At 38.7% G+C, this 17,307-nt stretch overlaps 1 protein-coding gene across 1 annotated transcript in view; it reads right to left on the bottom strand.

Moving 5' to 3' along the window:
* The window catches only part of LOC120860867 (IQ domain-containing protein H-like), a 225,239-nt gene that overhangs the window by 98,438 nt on the left and 109,494 nt on the right, over positions 1-17,307 (bottom strand). The window contains exon 10 of the mRNA XM_040236570.1: positions 3,866-3,949. Within this exon, the coding sequence (XP_040092504.1) occupies positions 3,866-3,949 (84 nt within the window). The remainder of the gene's footprint in view (positions 1-3,865; positions 3,950-17,307) is intronic.

The raw sequence follows: 17,307 nt of genomic DNA on the forward strand, positions 1-17,307 counted from the left end.
ACAATGATTACTTCAGAAGGAGAACTGAGAGATACCATGGAATTGTACTTTCAAATAAATACATAGGGATTTAGCCCCCAAACTCCCATTAACCTCAATGGGAACTGCATACTGCTTTTAAAATTCATCCCATTAACTTTGGTAAATTATAAAACCAAGCTATTAACTTTAGAAAGCTGATGAAATTGCAATTTCTTATTCTGCTTGGACTTGGGATTGTTCTATCCAAATAAATGGTCTGATTATGACCATAGCAATGATTATTTCAGGAAAGCAACCTTTTCCTTTCTCCATTCCCAAAGAGGACTATATTACTTAAATAGGACATCTAGTGATTCTTGGTTTAAGGGAAACACTATCTTAATTTAACTATTCTCCTTCTTAAGATGTGCTTCTTCTTATGTGCATAGAAAGAAATCCTAATTAAATTTCCCATCCAAATGGAATAGTGAGATGAGATTACCCACTCCAGGCTGCAGAATATTTTAGTGAGTATGGACAGGAAATCAGCAGCCAATGGAGTCACTCATTCATTCTTAAAATAACTGACTGATCACTAGGGACAAAGCACTTTGCTAGACACGAAAGGAAATACAGGAATCAAAGCAACTGAGATGTTGCCTGTGAGAAGCCACATTTCACGTGTACTGCTGCTGCTACTGCTGCTGCTAAGTCACTTCAGTCGTGTCCAACTTTGTGCGACCCCATAGACGGCAGCCTGCCAGGCTCCCCCGTCCCTGGGATTCTCCAGGCAAGAACACTGGAGTGGGTTGCCATTTCCTTCTCCAATGCATGAAAGTGAAAAGTGAAAGTGAAGTTGCTCAGTTGTGTCCGGACAGCCCTAAAACATGGTGGAGGGCGGTAGATCCATGGCACATGCAGAACAGGTGCCCAGGAAAGGTCAGAGGAGGAAGCACTGTAAACTGTCTCCTTCATCAAGCAGGGTGGAGAGGGGAGGATTTTAAGACTCCTCTGTTCAGTTTGGCAGAGTGTACAGAGCACAGAATGATTAAATTCTTGCTCAGCTGCATGCAGGCTGGGGTACATTATTTAATCTTTCTAAGCATTGGTTTCTTCCTTTGTAAACAGAGAATCAAATCACCCAGGGCACAGAGTTTGGGAGAGTATGAAATGAAAGAACACACACACACATACACACTCACATAATGCACCTGGTGCAGTATCCAGCACACCATAAGTGCTCAACTAACAATACAGATTCACCAATCTGCCCCTAAGTCCACCCTGACCGGGCCAGCTAACAGTGATTCTACACCTCGCCCTCCCCACTCGCGCTCCTTTCCATCAGTGCCTGAAGATGCAACACGATGAAGTAGTGTCCTCTGCTGTTCCATCTTGCTGTTCCAAATCCTTTGATCTTGTCTCTCCAAACTCTTTAAAGGTAAGGTGTATGCTTTTAAAAGAAACCCCCCATGCCCTGGTACAATGTCAACTGTGCAGGAGTCGCTCGATAAATATTTGTGAGTTGACCAAAGGGATCTGGGAGAATGGAGAGGCTCCGGAAGTTGAAAGTCATACACGATAGTGAGATTCACAGCATGCAGGAGCATTTTGTGGCTAGAAGCAGTATCTGCTGAACTGGACCAGAGGTGGGCCCAGAGTAAGTGCTCCATAAATATAAATACTTAAGTGGCTCCTACTTAATGTCGAAAGCACATTGCCATATGAGCCTCAAAATAAATTAACCGAGGAGACAGCAGTTACAAAACTTGTATTCAACTGTTGAATGATCAAATTAGTCATCACAAATCTTGTGTTTTCAATAAAAGTCTAGTATCTTACCAAACTAGTGGTTTTTAAAACCAAACTAGTGGGGGTTTTAAGTATAAAAAGAGGACGCAAAAACAAACAACAAAAATAATAAAGATTCCATAGAGCAAGAAAACTAAATTTTTCTTGGGAAGAAATTTCTGGGTTACAGATAATAAGAAATCATGTTGTTAATTTTACCTTTCCTGCTCATTTTGGGCAAAGGAATGTTATATCACTAACAGTAATATCCAGTATTATCCAGTTTGATTGTGGATCGACAAATATTCAAAATTAATTGGTGATTTTGGAAAGGAATTAATGAGAAGATGAAATTGTTTTGATTGCTAGTCAATAGTCAGTATCAGTCACTCTCTTGCTTAAACTCATCTAGAAGTTGAAAACATTAGCCACTGAGGTCACCCACCTGATACCCTGACTTTACAGCCAATATCTGAACACGTCTTAATGTGTGATCAGATTACCTTTGTTTCCCCTGAATAAGCAGAAAAATCAACACACTTTACTAGGAATTAACAGAATTTAAAAAATGAAATCATTGATTCTTCCACAAATTACCACTTATTTTTCTAGTTTCTTTATATTTTTTTACTTCACAAGCAAGTACTTTTCCTCTCTTCTCATTTATCTATAAACTTTTATTACTTCTCTTGAAGGGGTTTTAGGATTGCATTGCTATGTCATGAAGATGGTATACAAAGAAAAGGCATTTGGTTCTAATATCTCAGAAAGGTTCATATTAGCAAATTTCCATTGCAGGTAGACATAAGGCTGAATTATTGAGTTATTTAAAATAGAAGCCTAATATGTTTAAGTTTTCTCTAATAAAGAGAATCCTTTGTAAAGAAATTCTTTGGTGATGGTTTGGACTATAAATATACAGAAGGGTATATAAAAAGCTAAAGAAAAAAAGTAATCCAAATAAATTAGAGCAAAGCCTGCCCTCTGCTGCACTTCAGTGGTTTCCACCCAGTCAGGTTTTTAGTTGAAATAGCTCAGCACCAACAAATCAATCTTAAGTCATTAAAATAATTTTTGTAAGGCTGAAAAACAATATTAGTGCCTAGATAATAGATTAAAGCAATTACCCTATTATTATTTTAGGACACTGTAAATTTCTAGTACTGATGTATTTTTGTTACCAAATGGCATTTATAAAATAATAATGATGCTGAAATATATATGAATCATGTAAAGTATGTCATTCCAGGGAGCCAGCTAAATTGGTCATTGATAATTTAAAATTCTTCCTTGTTTTGCTTAAATAAGGGCCAAAGGAATTATATTTTAGCAATACTAAGAAGTTCTTACTTGGAAACTTATTTTTTTAAAAAAGGCTAGTTTTTGTTTTTTGGCCAGGATCTCCCATACTGATTCAATATTATTGCTTAGGCTTTGAAACTTTTATTCATTAAACCTCATTTCAAACAGTGTCAAACAAAGCCATAACATTCTTGTATCCTTCTTTCTGGGCCCCAGGTTGGTGTCTGATTTAAAACTGACCAAACCAGTACTAGAACTCGACTTTTACAAAGATGTCTCTATCACTCAAGGTCTGTGTTTCTAAGAATTCCCTTCACTAGGTACTTTCTGTTTTCTCATAACCAGATGATACATATTTAAATAGAAGCTTCTTTTAAATCTATCTTCATTCCCCTCTTATTCTTATAATGAAAACACAATGTGCAAAACCATAGTTCTGACACCTTCCACTCATTCCTCATAATATAATAGACAATATTGACACAGATATAAAATGTTGACTTTCTTCACAGCCAGATTTGGTAAAAGAAGAAGAGTTGGGGCTATAGGAGAGAAATCCTTATTCAATCCTGCAGCAAAGAGAATTAGAAAATTACCCAAGTATATTGGTTAAAATGCCACTCATTTATTCAAGTTGACTTTACTATAAATATGTTCTTTAAAAACGAAACATTCAATTGCCCTACAACTAGAAGTACTTTTCAAAGAAAAGTACAAGCCTTTTCTCTGTAGAGTGAAAACAAACACATTTAATCAACATTCATTGATAAAACATCGTGAAGAGCCATTTGTGTAAAAGTATTTACTATACCTAAGATGTCACACAGCCTCCCCAGCTGCGTGTTCTGCTGTGTGTTGAAATCGGCAATATTTTGTCGCACAGGCTGGGAATAACCTAAAAGGCAAACCAGATGTCAAAATTCAGAAAGAGCAAGTCAATATGGTAAGATGGCACATGAGGATTTCAGTGTCATGGTCCACATTTCCAGAAAAGAATCATCTCTGAAGCGTCTTACAGAAACAATCCAACTCCTAACAATGAGGTCCTTGCTCCTCAAGGGATTAAGCATTACTCTGGAGGATGGAGGATGTGCTAGGCAGCATATTCTGCAACAGAGAGGTTCATATTTTTCAATACCAACAAAGCTGCTGGGGATCAGGATCACAGAAACATGGGGAAATTTTGGCAATTTAACACGAATGTTCAAAAGAGCACGTAAGAACATTATGCCCAGATTTTAAAAATATTTTACCTTTTTAATCCATGCATCTGATGTGACATTTTGAAGTATGTCCTGGAATCATTCTCAACTGATACTCAGATTTCAGACAAAACCCTTGCTGTTGCAACTATGTATTTAAATAACTCTAAATACTAAAGAAATATGCTTCTGCTTACACAGAAGCATATTTATTTAACTTTAAAGAGCAATAGAGGTTAAAGTAGGTACTTTGTCAGTACCAATGAAAGCCCCACCATTTCTTTGGTGTCCATTGGAACGGCAGAAGGCGTGTGAATTATTGTCCCAAAATCTTCTACCGCAGGAAAAATTCCTGCTACTTCAGGGGTTAAAATTAAAAAGTGGATCAAAACACGAACTTAAAAAGCATGCACACTCACAAATATGCATATTTGTTTATACAAAATTCAGCAACTGTAGGTGTAACTTTTAAAAAAAATAATAAAATTGCTTTTCACATTTTGAAGAGATGCTTCAATGCCTCCTTGTGGTTAGTGAGCCCAAACACATGTTTCAAGTTAAACTGCTGTAGATAAAGTGATTTTAAATACTACATCTTCGAGATGTGACAGATTTCCTTTTCAGCATAAGGAAAACTATAGCAATTCAGGCAACAGGGCTTCAGATCAAATGAACTCTGATAATTGGCTCTTTGCTTTGATGTTAGTGTTTAAACACTAGACAACGTCTGGAAATTAAATGAGTTTACAATTCATCTAAAAGTCTCCCTTTAGCTTTATGAAGATGAGCTTAAGAACTAAAAAGGCAGAAGGACAAGAGGGCTATTTGAATTATTTTTGAAAAATTATTAATTTCTAAAATAATTTGGGGAACTCTTCCATGTATGAAAGTTAATATAGACAGCTACAAGCAAGGCCACCTTGATGTGCAGTTGCAATAATGTCACTCTTGGGATTTTGCATATGTATAATTCTGTCTATACTCAGATAAATGTTTAGGAAGATGTATTGTGAATATCATCTATCAAGACTATAAGAAGGCAGGAAAATGCCTAGAGAATAAAGTATGATTAAGAAAAGTGCCTGAGAGCATTCTACAAACGCATTTCCTTTCAAAAGTAAAGATAAAAGGCAGTGTGAGATGGCTCATTAAAATGATGTCCAATTTAAAATATAAAGGATGTCTGATCACGTTCTTGCCACATATGCAGCATGTGAGTAAGTCCATGTTTCAATCAATTACTTGAGGTCAGTTTTCCAAAAGATTACTCAGTACCTTTGTTACCCTGATCAAGGAGCATATAGAGTGTCATGCAGGATTATGATAAAATGTTTACTCAGTTAACCCTACAAATATACCCATATTACAGAACTGTATATTAACAATCTCAGGGCGTTGTTACAGAGGATCATATGGAACAACTGATAGGAAAATATTTTGTAAACTGTAAGTTACTGTGTAAACAGAAGGTATTTTAAAATTACAAGGTATGAGGACTTCCAAAGCTTGTAACAGCAAAAATAAATTCTGCCACAAGCAACAGATCATTCCACATGGGCAAGATACATTGCAAAGCACATTGCCATCAGCAGAACAGAAGTTAGGAGTTGATTTTTTAAAAAGTCAGATTTATTCTTACGTTTTGTACATCCACAAAGTATACATGTTGACACCGGGGTGAAAAGACCTCATGGGTGTGGGCAGCATATATTAAATACAATAGTGACTTAACCAGGAAATTGTCAGCACGGATGTTGTGGACCTGAGAAGTTCAGCAGACATGGCCGGTGGCAATGAAACATCATACTCTGGAATACAATCTGCGAAGTCATGGATATGCGACTAGAAACACCAGAGGAGTTTTGAGAAAGCTTCTACTTCAACCCTCTTCATTACAGATAAGGAAACTTGGGTAAGTCCCTTGTCTCTTTTCCAAGGTAACATAAACTTACAAGTTATTATATAGTTCAGATACCACATCTTTAACTCTTGTGACAAATGTGCTTGTGTCAACTGAGAGAGAAGACAAGACTCCCAGTGTGAGGAGAGAACACCAGAGGGGCAAAGAGCTTTTGCCAATTTTCTCATTTTTGTTTTCAGTTGCTATGTCAGGCAGAATAATGGCCTCCAAAGCTGTCCCTGTGCTAATCCCCAGAACTGGGAATATGCTAGGTTACATGGCAAAGGGGAAATAAAGCTGCAAACGGAATAAAGATTTCGAATCAGCTGACCTTAAAATAAGGAGATTCTCCCAGACTATTTGGCTGGACCCAATGCCATCACAAGGACCTTGAAACGGGAACAGGTGACTATAGAAGAAAGGCGTGGAGAAGCCACGTTGCTGGCTTTAAAGATGGAGGAAGCGGGCCATGGGCCTTCCTTGCTCATTCCATGGTGGGTGGCTTCCAGAAGCTGGAAAGGGTCAGAAAACAAATCCTTCCCTATAGCCTCTGGCAAATGCAGCCCTGTCTACACCTTGATTTTAGCTCCTTTCACAATGGCACCCCACTCCAGTACTCTTGCCTGGAAAATCCCATGGATGGAGGAACCCGGAAGGCTGCAGTCCATGGGGTCGCTGAAGGTCGGACACAACTGAGGGACTTCACTTTCACTTTTCACTTTCATGCACTGGGGAAGGAAATGGCAACCCACTCCAGTGTTCTTGCCTGGAGAATCCCAGGGATGGGGGAGCCTGGTGGGCTGCCACCTATAGGGTCACACAGAGTCGGACATGACTGAGGTGACTTAGCAGCAGCAGCACACGTCTCAACTACAGAATTATTACTATGAAGCAACAAATTTGTATTGTTTTAGCCAGTAAGCTGTGGAAACAAAAACTGTAAAAATTCTTAAAAATATGGGAATACCAGACCACCTTACCTGCCTCTTGAGAAATCTGTACGCAGGTCAAGAAGCAACAGTTAGAACCAGATATGGAAAAATGGACTGGTTCCAGATTGGGAAAGGCTGTATATTGTCACCCTGCTTATTTAACTTATATGCAGAGTACATCGTGAGAAATGCTGGGCTGGATGAAGCACAAGCTGGAATCGAGATTGCTGGGAGAAATATCAACAACCTCAGATGTGCAAATGACACCACCCTTATGGCAGAAAGCAAAGAGGAACTAAAGAGCCTCTTGATGAAGCTGAAAGAGCAGAGTGAAAAAACTGGCTTAAAACTCAACATTCTAAAAACTAAGATCATGGGATATGGTCCCATCAGTTCAGTTCACTTCAGTTGCTCAGTTGGGTCTGACTCTTTGCGACCCCATGGACTGCAGCATGCCAGGCCTCCCTATCCATCACGGACTCACGGAATTTACCCAAATTCACGTCATTTGAGTCAGTGATGCCATCCAACCATCTCATCCTCTGTCGTCCCCTTCTCCTCCTGCCTTAAATCTTTCCCAGCATCAGGGTCTTTTCAAATGAGTCAGCTCTTTGCATCAGGTGGACAAAGTATTGGAGTTTCGGCTTCAACATCAGTCCTTCCAATGAATATTCAGGGTTGATTTCCTTTATGATGCACTGGTTGGATCTCCATGCAGTTCAAGGGACTCTCAAGAGTCTTCTCCAACACCACAGTTCAAAAGCATCAATTCTTCAGTGCTCAGCTTTCTTTATAGTCCAATTCTCACATCCATACATGACCACTGGAAAAACCATAGCCTTGACTAGACGGACATTTGTTGACAAAATAATATCTCTGCTTTTTAATATGCTGTCTAGGTTTGTCATAACTTTTCTTCCAAGGAGTAAGTGTCTTTTAATTTCATGACTGCAGTTACCTTCTGCAGTGATTTTGGAGCCCCCCAAAATAAAGTCTGCCACTGTTTCCACTGTTTCCCCATCTATTTCCCATGAAGTGATGGGACCAGATGCCGTGATCTTCGTTTTCTGAATGTTGAGCTTTAAGCCAACTTTTTCACTCTCCTCTTTCACTTTCATCAAGAGACTTTTTAGTTCCTCTTCACTTTCTGCCATAAGGGTGGTGTCATCTGCATGTCTCAGGTTATTGATATTTGTCCTGGCAACCTTGATTCCAGCTTGTGCTTCATCCAGCCCAGTGTTTCTCTGATGTACTCTGCATGTAAGTTAAATAAGCTGGGTGACAATATACAGCCTTGACGTACTCCTTTTCCTATTTGGAACCAGTCTGTTGTTCCATGTCCAGTTCTAAGTGTTGCTTCCTGACCTGCATACAGATTTCTCAAGGAGCAGGTCAGGTGGTCTGGTATTCCTGTCTCTTTCAGAATTTTCCACAGTTTATTGTGATCCACACAATCAAAGGTTTTGGCATAGTCAATAAAGCAGAAATAGATATTTTTCTAGAACTCTCTTGATGATCCAGTGGATGTTGGCAATTTGATCTCTGGTTCCTTTGCCTTTTCTAAAACCAGCTTGAACATCTGGAAGTTCACGGTTTGTGTACTGCTGAAGCCTGGCTTGGAGAATTTTGAGCATTATTTCACTAGTGTGTGAGATGAATGTAATTGTGCGGTAGTTTGAACATTCTTTGGCATTGCCTTTCTTTGGGATTGGAATGAAAACTGACCTTTTCCAGTCCTGTGGCCAGTGCTGAGTTTTCCAAATTTGCTGACATATTGAGTGCAGCACTTTCATGGCATCATCTTTTGAAATTTGAAATAGCTGAACTGAAAATCCATCACCTCCACTAGCTTTGTTCGTAGTGATACTTCCTAAGGCCCACTTGACTTCACATTCCAGGATGTCTGGCTCTAGGTGAGTGACCACACCATTGTGATTATCTGAATCATGAAGATCTTTTTTGCACACTTCTTCTGTGTATTCTTGCCACCTCTTCTTAATATCTTCTGCTTCTGTTAGGTCCAGACCATTTCTGTCCTTTATTGAGCCCATCTTTGCATGAAATGTTCCCTTGGTATTTCTAATTTTCTTGAAGAGATCTCTAGTCTTTCCCATTCTATTGTTTTCCTCTGTTTCTTTGCACTGATCACTGAGGAAGGCTTTCTTATCTCTCCTTGCTATTCTTTGAAACTCTGTATTCAAATGGGTATATCTTTCCTTTTCTCCTTTGCTTTTCACTTCTCTTCTTTTCACAGCTACTTGTAAGACCTCCTCAGACAGCCATTTTTCTTTTTTGCATTTCTTTTCCTTTTTTTTTTTGCATTTCTTTTTCTGGTCCCATCACTTCATGGCAGATAGATGGAAAAAAGTAGAGAGAGTGACAGATTTTATTTTCTTGGGCTCCAAAATCACTGCAGATGGTGACTGCAGTCATGAAATGAAAAGACAGTTGCTCCTTGTAAGAAAAGCTATGACAAAACTATTCAGTGTATTAAAAAGGAGAGACATCATTTTGCTGACCATGGTCCACATAGTCAAAGCTATAGCTTTCCAGTAGTCATGCACAGTTGTCAGAGTTGGACCATAAAGAGGGCTGAGCACCAAACAAGTGATGCTTTTGAATTGTGGTGCTGGAGAAGAGTCTTGAGAGTCTCCTGGACTGCAAGCAGATCAAACCAGTCAAACCTAAAGGAAAGGAGTCCTGAATATTCATTGGAAGGACTGATGCTGAAGCTGAAGCTCCAATACTTTGGCCACCTGATGTGAAGAGCCAACTCATTGGAAAAGACCCTGATGCTGGGAAAGATTGAGGGTAGGAGGAGAAGCAGGTGACAGAGGATGAGATGGTTGATGGCATCATCATCTCAGTGGACAAGAGTTTGAGCAAAGGCTGGGAGAATAGTGAAGGGCAGGGAAGCCTGGCAGGCTGCAGTCCATGGGGTCACAGAGAGTCAGACACAACTGAGTGACTAAACAACAACAGCCACTAAGCTGTGGTGACTGGTCAGAGGGCAAGAGAAAACCATTACGACTGTCTACTTTCCCTTACTCCCAGTAAGAACCACCCTCCAGACAGTGTACTCCTTTCATCTCTAAATGGAAGATGGGGGATGGGCGATTGAGATCCCTAATTAGAGCTCAGAATAAGCACTCAGTAAGTATCATTGTTGTTACTATTATTTTTCCTAACCTCAGCTGAGCCAGACTTAAGTTCTCAAAAGGAGCTCTACTTAAATGTAGGGAAATCATTATTATAACATGCACAAATTACTTGGGCTATCAAAATACTGCTCTTCTAGCTTATGGAGCTGCTCGACCCTAATTGCTGTCAGATGGACCTGACTTCCCTTTTCTAAGAAGGTTCTCAGTCTCTCCTTACTGTCATTCTCTTACACGCTCTCTTCATCACTTTTCTCATTTTGTCATTACACGTTCGTTTGCTAGCTTGTTTACTTGTTTGTGGTACATCGCTCCTTGCCCCTGCATCACCCGGCCTCCATTAGCCAGACTGTAAGCTCCATCAGAATAAGAATCTGTGATACTCCTGATCAAATGAGTCAAGGAAATGTGCCTGAAGAGCCTACTCAAAGAATCTGTCTTTTAAATTCTTAGCCCCTTCTCTATTGTGTTTTTGTCACTCACTCCCTCCTCTCCTTTCAACACTCATGAAGTTGGGTTCTCTGATCTGGAGAATTTCTGGGGAATTCAAGGAATGGTAAGTGGGATTTGTAGCTTTCTCTAGGTCCTTATCAGCATAGAATAAAACAGCACTGGCATAAAGGGACGCACTCTCTTCCTTACCACTATAGAGAAGAATACAGATTCTTTCCTTATGCCATCCTCATCATCTGCAAAGTATTCATAGTTTGATAAAGTATTCCATATTTCCTCAAAATATTATTGTCTCTGCTTCATATTGAAAAAATGGTACCTGAGTGCTGTCCCTCTGAAGTTTTCCAACTACCATACTTTTGATCTTCTGTGGAACCAAGGATGCCCATTAACGGTTACTGGCTATCATTTTTCCATCTTAATTTCTGCCCTCATCTTCTTTCCCATCCCTGTCTTCACCCCGACACAAACTCCTATCAGATGAATCTAATTGCCTGTTTGCAACCCAGTAACCTGGTCCTGCTAGGATGACTTTTCCTTCACAGCAACTGCAGAGCCCCAAGAACATGAGCAAGGCCATGCTAAGTGGCCGTGACTCCTCGGGACTGTGGGTGCCTTTGTGACAGGCCCCTACTGTTGCAGTGGAATCAAGTATTCTTGAACCCTGCTTATTACTCTGTGGTTGACTGCTACTTTATTTTGTCTCCAAGTCCTATACCGTACAATTGCACCTGAGGCAGAGAGGGGGTTAATAACAAATTTCCAGTTACTACATAGTTGTCATTCATCCCGTCATTCTGACCTGAGGTGGGAGTCACCCATGTCTCAGTTTGATGAACTGGAGAAGTGGTTCTCAACCTTTTTCCCATTTGGAAACCCTGACAGGCAATGTTCAAATGCATCACACACTCCAAAGGGCATTCGCATGGTTACAAAAGCAGTAGCTTTAACTCTATCCGTTTCTCTTCCACTCAAGAAAGCATATAAGATGCAAGCTGAGCGAGGGTGGCATTATTATAGAAATCATCTTGAATTGTTCCAATTCATAAAAAGTTAAACATTAGCGAAACTTTGGATTCTAATAATAAAAATTTAGGGAACATGGAACATAGTTTACAAATGATTGCACATCAGCATCCTGCAGTCATCTAGAGAAATGTGATCTAGACATTATGGTTATACCCTAACTTTACTTACTTGTGCAAGTATGAAAGCACAGGATACTGAGGTAGGAGATAAGATTCAGCAAGAAGGAGGCCTGTCTGGGTTATGTGTATGGTACATCTAGTGCCAATTTGATGAAAATAAAGCTGAGAGTTGGGATTACCCTGGGGGTCCAGTGGTTAAGAATCTGCCTGCCACTGCAGGGGATGTTTGATTCCTGGTCAGGGAACTAAGATCCTGTATGCTGCAAGGCAACTCAGCCACATGCTGCAACTTGAGAAGTCTCAGCTCTGCAACTAGAGAAAGCCCATACACCACAACAGAGACCCAGTGCAGCCAAAATAAAAACAAAGCAAAAACAAACAAACAAAAAACAGATTTAAAAACTGTTCTAGGGGGCTTTGGAGGGAAATTAGAGAAATTTTTGATGAGGCACACAGAAGAAACATAGGAGGTACTCAAATCTTTGTTGAGTTTTGAAAACATTCTCAAACCAAACTGGCCAAATGGATTCTGTATGGTGCTGAAAGCCTTTCCCTCAAGAGTGAAAACTTTTTCTTATTCAAACTTTTTGTCAGTGACTGGCATAGCACTGTATGCAACTAAAGTCAGTGATTCTCAAAGCGTGGTCTGGGGACCTGGGGGACAGGAGGCCTGGAAGGTTAAAACTCTAACACATATATATGGAATTTAGAAAGATGGTAATGATAACCCTGTATGCGAGACAGCAAAAGAGACACAAATGTATAGAACAGTCTTTTGGACTCTGTGGGAAAGGGAGAGGGTGAGATGATTTGGGAGAATGGCATCGAAACATGTGTAATATCATATACAAAACAAATCGCCAGTTCGATGCATGATACTGGATGCTTGGGGCTGGTGCACTGAGACGACCTAGAGGGATGGTACGGGGAGGAAAGAGGGAGGGGGGTTCAGGATGGGGAACACGTGTATACCTGTGGCAGATTCATGTTGATGTATGGCAAAACCAATACAATATTGTAAAGTAATTAACCTCCAATTAAAATAAATAAATTTATATTAAAAAAATAAAATAAAACTCTTTTCAAAATAATACTAAGATGACATTTCCCCTTTTCAATATTATCCTGCCACAAAATATAAGTTCATTGATTTCACATTCCACATTGAAAGTAAATCTTAAAAATAATCACTGTTGAGTTTTGATATAAAATCAAAGTAGAGTTTACACAGTTATCTGAAAAGGCTATAAAACATAAAAGGTATTCCTCCCTTTTCCAAATACTTATCTGTGTGAGGCCAGGTTTTCTTCATATGCTTAAACCAAAACAGTATTGGATGCCAAAATAGACAGGAGAATCCTACTACCTTCTATTAAGAGATTTGCAAACTTGTCAACTAATGCCATTCTTCTCACCAATTTTTTTTTTTTTTTGGAAAAGAAAGGGTCTTTTTAAAATAAAAATATGTTTTCCTAGGTTAACATTGGTAATGTGCTTACTATTGCTATTTTAATATAAACTATTTTTAAAGTATCTCAGTTTTCGTTCCTAATGTGGTAGATATAAGCAGATATAACCCACATAAACCAACACTTTTTAGGGTCTCCAATAGTCTTTACAAGTGTAAATTTGAGGACCACTGAGCAGAAATTTTATTATTTTTTATGATAAGGAGATGAAAAATATATTTTATCTTAGTATAAGTAAGACTTTCTTTGAACCATATCCTAATATTAATCATTTCATCAAAAGCCAGGAGCTGATATCACTTGACACCCATTTGAATGCTGTTTCTATATTTTAGGGTACAACATCTGATAGATAGCTCAAGTCCAAATGGGTCATTTAATATTACAAGGTCATGGGACCAACCCTGATCTAACCAGTGAATGCATGTTGATGTGGATTATTTGGATGAATACAATATGGATGAATAGAAATGTGTTTTCATTTTAATTGGGGCTATAAAGAAATTTGAAAGTTTTAAGCATATTTTATTCCTGATCCCCAAAGATCTGGATTTTCTGGGAACTGCTGTCTGGAAGATCTTGGCAGTACATGTGTTTCAAAAATCTAGTGTGGCAGAATCATAACTAAACTGAGGATTCCATTGCTCTTGCCAAAATACACTTTGAAGGCTGCAAAGATTTGACTGAAAGTCCTGATTTCCCAGCCCTGAGGTGAAAGCAGAAGAAATGTATCGTGTCTTTGAGTCGTCAGCTTGAAGTGGGAAAGTAGAAAAGGGTCAATGTGCTCAGAGGCACAGTAAAAATGTGATTCGAGATGTACTCCTCTGGGCTCTGGTCTCAAACCTGATCACAAATGAAAGTGAGCACAGTTCTTACCTTCTGGTGAAACGGGAGTGGGGTTAGGAAGGAACTGTCTCATGAGCATTTGGGATATAGCAGTTGTGCATAAAAGTTAGTTTCTCTATCTTTCAGGCTTTTATGACAATACAGAGCAACAGAAGAACATTTTCATGAGCCTTGCAGTAACAGGATCCATAATATTATGGACTGGAGTATCTTGGAGACCAGGAATTCTGTTAGCCTCAAGAATAATTTGCTGAAATAATGCACAGATGGAAAAAAAACGAGGCTGAACTATATACATTCCTTTTTGCCATTAAATAGGCAATGAAATAAAAGATCACGTGGAGAAAAGGGAAATCCCACCTCAATACATTGTTCCCTATTTGTATTTTAAAGGCGGAAGAGAAGTGACAGAGGACGGTCATCACTGGGAGTTTAATTGGTTGCAGCAGCCTCATTTACCTGTTCACGGTATCAGAACCCCATACTCGGCACATCTCATTTAATGGTGACATGTTTTAAAATGCCAGTGAGCTTAAGAGTAGCAGCAAGTGATGCACTGTAATAAAGAAGCACGGGGGTTAAGTTAAAAGTGGAGGAAGTAACCTGCCCAAAGAAACTGGGAGCAGAATTCGTTTGTAGGTTTTATTTAGACCTCTGATTTTTCTGGAGGAATTAGGATTCTTTATTGCAGTTCTTACTTAGCTTGACTGATAGATTTTACTTAAAATAGACCCTAGTATTCTATTCCTGCTATGAACCATAGTAGATTATTTTGTTATAATTATATTTCATTAATAAAAATGATAAAAATGTGCAATATCCAATTAAGAGATGAGACTATATAACCTGAAAAGGATTACTTTCTTTTCATCATCTTATAAAATTACAAAGCCAGTCTGTTTCTTTGGACAATTAATCAACAACATCCTACCTGTCCTGTTGGTTAAAAATAGCTAAAACTTTCTGTTACATCTGGGAGTACTTCCCAAAATATATAACAGCAAGTCATGTCTTTCAAAGAGGTGATGGTTCTGCAGTGTATAATTGTCTTCATGCTCATCAAGCCATAGATTTTTAAATACATGGTAAATATTTTGTGGTCAAAACTACTGAGAGGCCATCCTTTGTGCGATTGGGGTCTGGAGAATGCAATTACTCCTGTGCGTCAACACTGCATCCACAAATAACCAAATGCCTACAACTGTAATATATTATACAGTTATCAGCTACTAAGCTTTCATTTTGGGGTTTTAAATAAGTTAGTGCATGCCCAATTGGTTGGCACATGGTATAATTATTTCTGGGGCTAATTCCACACCAGATCTGATTAGAAGTCTCCTACAGAAATAGTAACAGAGGACAAGGCTGCAACTTGTATTAAATATGTACCTGAATCCTACACACCTACCAACTGATTTTGAATAGTGAATCCCTCTCAATTATGGGAATTAAATGACTATATTGAATAGATTGAGGGGGCATGTATTTAGAGAAAAAATTGCTTCACTTTCATATACTTCTATTATCATAAATTATGTAGATAAGTCTCCAGTCTCCAGGTGACAAAGTAGGCATGTTGTGGCCAGCTGAAATCTTCTTCAAGTATCCCAGGGGAAGTGTATATAAGAAAAAGTTATGTTATCATCATTGGTAGCTCAGATAGTAAAGAATCTGCCTGCAATGCAGGAGACCCAGGTTCGATCCCTGGGTCAGGAAGATCCCCTGGATAAGGGAATGGCAACCCACTCCAGTATTCTGGCCTGGAGAACTCCATGAACAAAGGGGCCTGGAAGGCTACCATCCATGGGGTCACAGAGTCAGACACTACTGAGCAACTAATAAGGAAGGAAAGGAATCTTAAAAGAAACAAAAAACAAAAAAAGGAGGTATGGTTTGAGAACTATGCCTGTGGTATAGGTACCAGATGACAGTTTAAGTTATTTAAATCCAATTTAATGTTCACAGTCATTTCATAACCTAAAGCATATATTTTAGAAACAAACACAATATGATCAAAGCCCAGGCATTAATCTCTTGTGAAAATTTGAAATTGGGCTTTTTAAATACTCAGTTGAGAAAAAATATCTGAGCCTATTCTTATCTCTTAGAAAATACATGATTAGCAACTTTTCTTGCTCACCTAAAATGGGTTATTATGTTGTTAACAAGCAAAAATTACTGCAATAAAGAAAATGTTCAAATTTAGTATGTATTTAAACTGAGCATGAGTAATCTAGAAGAACGCTAATTTTACTATCAGATTTAAAATAATGTCTTCTAGTTATAGCTTCTGTCCAGGTTATTTTTGTTGTTGTTTAGTCCCTAAGTTGTGTCAGACTCTTTTGCCACCCCATGGACTGTAACCCACCAGGTCCCTCTGTCCATGGGATTTCCCAGGCAAGAATACTGGCGTGGGTTGCCATTTCCTTCTCCAGGGGATCTTCTTGACTACTACTTAATTTATATTCAGCAATCTCTTTTTGGAATTTTAAGACAGCTTCATTTAAAATTATATTTTATTAACCAATTTATATTACTGTTACTTTCATAAGTTGACCTCTTTGGAGGCTTGTTTTCTATTAGGCTTTCTGCAGGGCTGACTGCTTGGGGCTGCAGAGTCAGAAGGTAGGGTATAGGAGGGAAGAAATTTGTGAAATTGGGTTTATAATAACTTTGTGCTTGTCAACACTAAAAGCGTGGGGGTCTTATTTCTATTTATAGTTCTGAATAAAATAGAGCCTGTAAGACAAAATTTCCCACATGATATCAGGTCAGGTCCACAATTAGTTGCAGAAGCAAAAGGCTTTTGTACCTTATTCTAAGGACTTGAGCCAGTTAATTGGGTCTGCAATTAGCCTCTCTGGTTGTAATCAATTACAAGTGCAATTTCTGTGTGTGAACTAATTTTGTGTGCAAAAGTAGTCCCACCAAAACAAAAGCCTAAGTTAGAATGAAATTCAGATCTGTCTTACCTCACTTACATCCCAGGAAGGAACCAATTTCTTCCGTGAGTCTTGAAGAAAGATCTAACCTAAAAGTATCTATGCAACTGAAGTAATTTCTTAACTTTTCTACAAGTACTTAGATGTAAATACTTTAAAATCTAGGAAAGTATACATTACTTTGTTATTACTAATTTTAATTA

This window comes from Oryx dammah, unplaced genomic scaffold (assembly GCF_014754425.2).
Source record: "Oryx dammah isolate SB20612 unplaced genomic scaffold, SCBI_Odam_1.1 HiC_scaffold_11209, whole genome shotgun sequence".
Taxonomy (NCBI): domain Eukaryota; kingdom Metazoa; phylum Chordata; class Mammalia; order Artiodactyla; family Bovidae; genus Oryx; species Oryx dammah.